The sequence below is a fragment of the Thalassophryne amazonica genome, chromosome 20 (assembly GCF_902500255.1).
Source record: "Thalassophryne amazonica chromosome 20, fThaAma1.1, whole genome shotgun sequence".
In the NCBI taxonomy this organism is placed as follows: Eukaryota; Metazoa; Chordata; class Actinopteri; order Batrachoidiformes; family Batrachoididae; genus Thalassophryne; species Thalassophryne amazonica.
The window spans coordinates 20,235,603-20,243,966 of NC_047122.1; the positions used below are offsets into that span (position 1 = coordinate 20,235,603).

The 8,364-nt window shown below is 42.4% G+C and overlaps 1 protein-coding gene across 1 annotated transcript; it reads right to left on the reverse strand.

The window, feature by feature from the left end:
• Window positions 1-676: 676 nt before the first annotated feature.
• Window positions 677-8,129, reverse strand: LOC117502101 (serine/threonine-protein kinase SBK2-like). Its single transcript, XM_034161118.1, has 5 exons — window positions 7,672-8,129; window positions 3,893-4,037; window positions 3,590-3,792; window positions 1,459-1,620; window positions 677-1,373 (listed from the first exon to the last, which is right to left on the reverse strand). The coding sequence occupies exons 1-5, from the start codon at window positions 7,675-7,677 to the stop codon at window positions 732-734; spliced, it is 1,158 nt and encodes a 385-aa protein (XP_034017009.1). The 5' UTR covers window positions 7,678-8,129; the 3' UTR covers window positions 677-731.
• Between the last annotated feature and the right edge of the window lie 235 nt (window positions 8,130-8,364).

Genomic DNA, 8,364 nt, shown 5'->3' on the forward strand with positions numbered 1-8,364 from the left:
ACAGTCATTACTTTTGCAGCTCAGAAATTGAAAGTGCAGGTAGTTATTATTGTTAGGAGAACTACTGTAACTGATGGTGAGTTTTCTGGTGAGGGTAGCCTCATCCAAAAACTACATTATTCAAAAACTAACAAAAAACAATAATGTGCTTTGTAAACCAAAACCAATCGCTATTGCCAGATTTCGCAATTAAATCCTAAATCTAAACTTAATGGGCAGTCCGGTCTCATGTTTTTCATGCCCATCACGAAATGGAGCGGCTATACGCCCAACCGTTAGTTCAATAAAGTAAATACGCGAGCATATACACCCAACCACAACTGACCAATGAGCGCGCTTGTTCACTTCTGGTTTCAACACGGGAGGAAAAAGGGTGGATATTTTCTCACCGGCTGCGGGAGGGTTCGCAGCCCGCGGAGGGGCTGTGATCTAAAGCGGTTTATAATCTTTCCCTTCTCCTAACTATAACCATAATCATAGCATAATTGTGTACCCTCCCCAAACATTAGCATGATCCCCCCCAGACTCCCCTTTCACCCCACATTTTGTGTCCCAGTCATGAAATGAATTAGTGCCCCCATTACGAAAAACGCCCATTTTCGTACCCCCGCCACGAACCCATAGATTAATGTCCTTTTTGTAACCCATTCCCAAGAACTGCCGTGAGACTGGGTTGTACATGGTAGTGTTACAGCGGACCAGCAATGAACACACAACCCGCTTCGATAAACTCATCGCTGTCCTCTTCCCTCCATCTCTTTCATGCTCTTGATTGCTCCTTTCCCTCTGCTTTTCTTCCTCTGCTCCTCAAGTCGCACTCTCTCCTTCTCCATCATCCAGTCCTCTCCGAGGTAACTAAGAGCATCCTCAGGCCGTCCACGAAACCTGGGCCTCGGGTCCAGCAGGGTCTGAAAGAGGCAGCAGGCCATTGGTGTGAAACAGGCGAACTGGGGTGCAGTGGAAGTGCATTCTTTCTTTCCCAGTTCTGCCCCCTGTTCTTCAAAAGAGTCCTGGGCAGAATGTCCCTCAAGCTCCACCCACACATCCAACTGGTCGTCTGGGCTCTTGCTTCTGTCAAACCACTCGCAGTACTTCAGGTATGAGCGATTATCGCTGGCTGTCTCAGCCCATGGAAGACTACCCATGAGCATTGAATACGTCAGGATCCCCAGCGCCCAGCTATCTGCAGTGGGCTCCACGGACACCCAAACTCTCATCCTCTTCTTCTCTTTATCAGTTTGCTTTTTAACATCATGGTTCCCATCATTCATACTTGGCCAACTATCCTCGTTCCCCCGAGCAATCTCTGCTTCGGGGGTGCAGTATGGAGAGCTATACCAGACCTCTGGGACTCTGCTGCCCCTGGCCTTCACCTAGCATGGATATAAAGAAAACAAGGAGAGGTAAACTTACTCAAAAGTCACACAGAGCATGAGCGCTCAATGCTTCTGTACCGACCATGCCAAAGTCTCCCAGTTTAACCCAACGACAGGCGGCATCACACAGGAAAATGTTCTCTGGTTTGAGGTCTCTGTGGACAAAACCAAGGGAATGGAGGTGGGAGAGAGCGCCGCAGAGCTGAGACACCACCCTCTGACAACAGGCCTCCTCCATCCCAACCTGAAGCAGAACAGTGAGGAAGAACAACAAAAAGAAGATCTGTGAGATGTAATGACAAAAATCCGAAAATATTTTTAAAATTATTCATATGGGAGGAAAACAAATTTCTGCCAGCAGGGAAATAGCCTGAAAGTTGCCGTGTCTCCCAAACAAAACCACATTCTTTATTGACTTGATTCCTCAATAGTATACAAATAATGGGTTCAATGGTACGAATATTTCATGAGGTGAAAGATGGAACATACCATTCAATGAGGCATGTGCATGCGCGAGCACGTGTGCACGTGCATGTGTGCACACATGTGTGCGTGTCTGTGCATGTGTACAGAGTGCAATGGTACCAAATGTATGGAACCAAATTTGCACTCTAAATGGAACCAAACTGCCCTCTCAATGCAACGCAACACAAATGGGACGAATTAATCCATGTCATGTGACATACAAAGCACCAATCAAATGACAAGGATCCACTCAGCCGTTATATAAATGGCAACTATGAAGGCATAAGATCATGGTACATATCACAGCACCCAACTGGACTCTCTAGAGGAAAGTCATTCTTATATCTATGATGTATTTCTTTCAGTCACTACCCAGAGTTCTTTGCCATGACAGACCCAAGTTACTTGAACTTCCTCACTTGCTGCAGCAACTCCCTCCCAACCCGACAGGAGCAATCTGCAGTTTTCCAGAAGAGTACTATGGCCCGAGGTTTGGAAGTGTTATGTTAAGCACTTCACACTTGGTTGCAAATCATACGAGGTCTGTTAGAAAAGTATCGGACCTTTTTATTTTTTGCAAAAACTATATGGATTTGAATCATGTGCGCTTGCATCAGCCAAGCTTGAACCTTTGTGTGCATGCGTGAGTTTTTTCACGCCTGTCGATTGCATCATTCGCCTGTGGGCAGGCTTTGAGTGAGCACTGGTCCACCCCTCTCGTCGGATTTTATTGTCAGGAAAATGTCTGAACGGCTGGAGCAGCGCTCCATCAAATTTTTCAAGAAACTGTGTGAGACAGCCAGGTGGAAACCATTCGGAAAATTCAGATGGATTTTGGTGAAAATCCTATGGGCATCACACAGATTAAGGAGCATTACAACCGGATTAAAGACGGCCCACAGCGGCTGAGGGCGCGCCGCGCTTCGAGGGGCCATCGAAAGGCTGAAATGACCAGATCATTTCCAAAGTGAAGGTTGTGTTGATCCGGGACGTCGTGTGACTACCAGAGAAATGGCAGAAAAGGTGGACATCAGCCATTTTTCGGCAGATTCCACTGTTACAGGAGATTTTGTAATGAAAGACTACACAATATCCTCAAGGTTCTGCCTCTGAGGGAGGGGTGGGTACAGAAATTCACAAACAGAACTCGTAGCAAGACTGAATCCTGATGGAGTCCATCAAACACAAGAATGTGTTTGACTTTCTGTTGATGATGTGGACACAGGTCTCATGGTCATATACTGTAGGTCTTGGAAAACCCACACAGAGGTCCAGACATACATTTTCCATGATATCCTCAGGGTGACTTGTGAAGATGATAAGTCCAGTAATAAGCCTTCTTAGAATCAGAATCTTAACTTTATTAATTCCAAAAACACATGCAGACTGAACGGGCAAAATCTCATATTTTCTCCAGGATGTTTGGAAGAATAAAGAGCTGGTCCAGTCTTAATAAGCCTGGATAGAATTGATTGTTCTTCCTGTATGTTAGGTTTGAAAATCTCTGTGTCTCTTTTTGGTGCAAGCTTTCCCAAGGATCACTGTGATACCTCAATAATCGGAGTCTGCAGCTATCTTTAACAAAAAAAGGTAATCACCACCTCTACTCAAAGTCTGTAAGTCCTGTTTTTGATCCCCATGAAGCACAGTTGATGTTGGTGAAGCCAATTATCCAACCCACAAAATAAAACACGTCTCTGAATAAGTGAGTAAAAGATATTTAGACTCCTGCAGAGTTTTCTGGGTACCTCAGGTTCGATGATGTCATAGAGATCACCAAACAGGCCTGCTTGCTGAGCGAAGATGTAGTGGGATGGTGTGGTGTAGGCGATTCCCAGTGCTCTGGTAAGGGAGGGGTGGGTACAGAATGACAGGGAGAGGTTATACTCCCTCAGGAAAGACAGGAGAGAGGTAGACTCTCGAGGGAAGAACTTCAAAGCCATTGGAGTACCTGAAATATAAAAGAAAAGATTTTCATTGTGACGTACTTACAACATATTCATTTGTTGTTCCTTACGATCAGCCGTGAGGAGGCTGGTTTTCTTTCTCACCTCTCTTCCTGTGTACAGCCAGCATTACTTTACCATATGAGCCTTCACCCAGGAGCTTCAGCACCTGGAAGTGCTCCGATGTGTCCAGTGTTATCAAAGATTGAGCCATTAGATGGCACATCTCATCCAGAAGCTTTGGTGCAGCCTGAAAACACAAACACAAAATAACTAACACCATACCAGGTGCAGCTAACACCATACCAGGTGGGGATACTGTCATACCAGTTACTGTCATACTGGGTATGGCTAATAATGCCATACCATGTGTAAATAAGACAAAACCATGTGTGGCTAACACCATACAGGTGGATCTAAGTCCATGCCAGGTGTGGTCAAAACCATACCAGTTGTAACAAAGACTATACCATGTTTAAATATGTCCATGCCAGGTGTCGTCAACATCATGCCACATGTGGCCAACACCATACCATTTGTAACTTAGACCATCCCAAGTGTAACTAAGTCTATGCCACGTGTGGCCAACACCATACCAGTTGTAACTAAGACCATACCAGGTGTAACTAAGTTCATAGCAGGTGTGGCTAATGCCATACCAAGTGTAACTAAGACCATACCAGGTCTAACAAAGTCCATACCAGGTGTGGCTAATGCCATACCAGGTGTAACTAAGACCATACCAAGTGTAACTAAGACCATACCAGGTGTACCTAAGTCCACACCAGGTCTAACTAAGTCCATACCAGGTGTGGCTAATGCCATACCAGGTGTAACTAAGACCATACTAGGTGTACCTAAGTCCATGCCAGGTGTGGCCAACACCATACCAGTAGTAACTAAGACCATACTATAAGTCCATACCAAGTGTGGCTAATGCCATACCAGGTGTAACTAAGTTCATACTAGGTGTGGCTAATGCCATACCAGGTGTAACTAAGCCCACACCAGGTGTAACTCAGTCCATACCAGGTGTAAATGGGACCACACCAGGTTTAACTAAGTCCATACTGGATGTAGCTAATGCCATCATCTCAGATGTACTGTAGTTATCATATGAAGGCTGTATGGACTCACTTCTGTCGTGTTCCTGCTGTGCCTCCTCATTTTACAAAATAATATAAAACCAAGACAAAACTGCATTTTGATATAAAATAAATCTAGCAGAGATGAAGTGACCAACTGTTTGATTAAATGGATATTTTGACTTTAAAGGAGGCTGAAGGAAAACCAGTCCACACAGAAACCAGTCAGAAACTGGCTGGAATTTATAAAACTGACAAGAAATAGACCGGAACAAATCAGTATTTAGTGACTGGTACTGGCTGAGGTATGCACCTCTAAGTGTTCACTAGTTACACCTTTTATTTCCTCTGCCTGTAACTGAAAGCAGTCTGTTAAAGAGAAAGTTAAGTCAACATGTTCCATTTCCTCTGCTGCATTTACTGAGCAATAATCCAACAACAGAGATGGGAAGCAGAACTCCAAGAGCCTCTTTGAATGGTATCACAAGCCCCACTGTGATGATTGTCGTCATGGCAATGCCTGCACCACTGATCCATGGGTATAAACATGTCTGTTAATAGCCTCACACACACATACACACATTTTATCTGGTGGACCATCGATGTCTCCACCACAGGTGGCCCCAGCAGCTCGCGGTTGGGACTTGGCATCACTACATGGACTCATTACAGCTCATTAGGTAATAACTCAGAGCTGTGAATATTCTGTGCACAGACACATTAAATCCCCCCTGCTTGTTTTTTTTTTGTTTTTTTTAAGTTGGCAGTTACAAATGCAACAACTCCCAAAGTAACATTTTCCAAGAAGATCCTGTTAGAGAAAGTGGAGCTCCGGTTCTCCCAAGAAACATGTGACCTCTATTAACCCCAACCCTTACCCTGAGGTGTGGGGGGGGTTCCCCCTCTGAATATTCCTCCAGCTCCATTTTTATTCATTAATTTTAACTATAATTCCCAAATACACTATCATCATTTTTGAACAGGTTTTTATCCCATAGAGCAGAATTTTATGAAACTGTATCATGTGCTATGAATCGAGTTACGACAGCTTGTGCCAGTTTGGACATACTGCGTCAGACGTGAGTGAGCTGACCTGTCACCTGATTTTGTGTTGATTCTATTTTGTGTGTCCAATTGATCAAAATTGAACTTGAAAGGAAATATTTGTTATATTGACTTGAACTGATAATCCGTTGCATGTTTCGGATCAAAAATACTTCCTGATGAAATCAACGCAACAATTGCTGGAGCAGCATGTTTAAGACGTTTATATTCAGCATAATTTTTAAAAGGTGTGAACTAACAAAAAACTACATTAAGGTCTGCAGATTAAGAGAAAGTTCAGTTTTATCTGTGAGCTGTGTTGAGTCCATCATCGGGTTTAGTTGGTGCTGTAAACAAAAGCCAACACTGTGCAGGATCAGGACTTGGCTTTAAGAAGGCGTTTATTGGCACCATAGCAAGCGGTCTTTGAGTTAATGTGGTTTCATGGAATGTAGATGGAGGTGATGGCATAGGTTCAACTCCCTGAGGTACTTTGGGCCGGGGGCCGGGTTACATTAGGCTGGTTCAGAACGGTTCTGTCAGCGCTGGCACAAAGTCACATGCCAAATGCTGTTTATCACCTGAAATAAATTCAATAAATAATATTCAAAAACAGAATTATAGACAAACATATAAACTATAGAGTACTGTGCAAACATCCCAAGCGTGCTAGTATGTTTTCAAAAGATATGGTGGTTTTGTGTTCTTCATTTTTATTTTTTGGTATAAAAAAAGTAATAATAAGAAGAAATAACACTGGACATTTCTAATTGTTACTTATAAATTAAATAAAAAATTAAATTGATGAAGAATTGTGCCTATTTTGTTTTCAGATAATAAAAACCTGATTGCTTTGTAGATTGACTGTTTAAAAATGATTCCATAATCAATGAATAATGAATTGATCGACAATAATGTTTGTGTAAAATTACAAGTTTAATGCTTTATTGTAAATATTTAATATTTAATATTTTGTTTTTGCTTCATCTTTGCATCGTGCTTGACATATTTTTCTGAGTACAGTTAATAAAAAAGCACTGTTTGTGTAATTTAGCAATTAATTGTGTAACTCTGAAGTTCCAGCTTCTCGTGTGTTTTCAGTATATTTTAATTTAGAAACAATATTTACAATATTTACAAGCATATTTAATTTGTAATATAGCTTAAATTCATTTTCAACTTCCAGAAAAATTTAACAGGGATATTTACACTTATGAAGAAATAAAAACTCAATTATTGAAGTATTACACAAATTACCCAGTTTAACAATCTGTTTTTTAACTGCAGCAGCTATAAAAAATATCTTTCAATACATAATTTATGTGTGTTGTATGTTAATAAATGTGTAAACAAAAAACTCAATAAAAACTCAATACTGTGGCTCTATAACATACGGACAGAAATAAGTATAAGGCACAGTGGTGTGATCATTATAGACAGTAACTATGGTAACAAGACTGATGACAGATGTGCATGAAGTAATAGGATAATAGAACATCTGTAGTTATTTTAATATCATTATATTACACTGACCTGCAGATGTTTCACTGTAAAATGTTCTTTTTCTGTTTAAAATCTGTTTTGCTGCATCTCAAAATAGGTATTGTAATTTAAATTGTTTTAATTAATTTCAAATTCAAAAATTTGCAAGTTGAGAGAAATTTAAAAATGATGTTTTAGAAGTGAACCATCACATAAAACTACACTTTACTGTCATTCCTCAACGTTCCGAGCAGTGAGAGAATCCGCGCTTACCGTCATTTCACCACGTCTTCAGTTCCTCAGAGGGAAAACTGTCCAGCAGAAGCTGATGTGCTGCTCTTTGTGTAGCAGGTGCACCTGGCAGGAAACCCTGTCCAGATCGTCCTCGGCTCCTTGTTATGACTCACGGTGCAGACCGTGCCGGACTGACAGCTCGTTTGCTGCTGCTACTGATGCAACTTTGATCCCAAACTGAGGTGCCCTCCTCCCCGTCCTCCCTCTGCACCACAGGGCAGATCCTACAATCCAGAAGCATGCAGAGCGCCTCCCCAGAGGGTACTGAGAACTGTTCTGTGTGTCTGCACAGCTTGTTGCATTCATTCCTTTTCTGCCACATATTTGAGTCTGGGAGGCTTCAGACCAAGAAGCTCATCTCACACTTTCCTATCCTCTGTTAAGTCCTCTAACTCTTTCTGGGTCATCCCGAGGAGTTCTCAAGCCAGCTGGGAAATATAATCCCTCTAGCGTACAGTGGCCTGGAAGACTTCCCAAGAGAGATGAGCAGGAGGCATCCTCAGCAGATGCCTAAACCGCTTCAGCTGGTTCCTTTCTGTGAGAAGGAGCAGAGGTTCTACTCCGACACCCTCACAGATTTTCAATCTTCTCACCCTGTCCCTGAGTGTAAGCCCAGATACCCATCAGAGGAATCTCATTTCCATCACTTGGATCTGCGATCTTGTTCTTTGG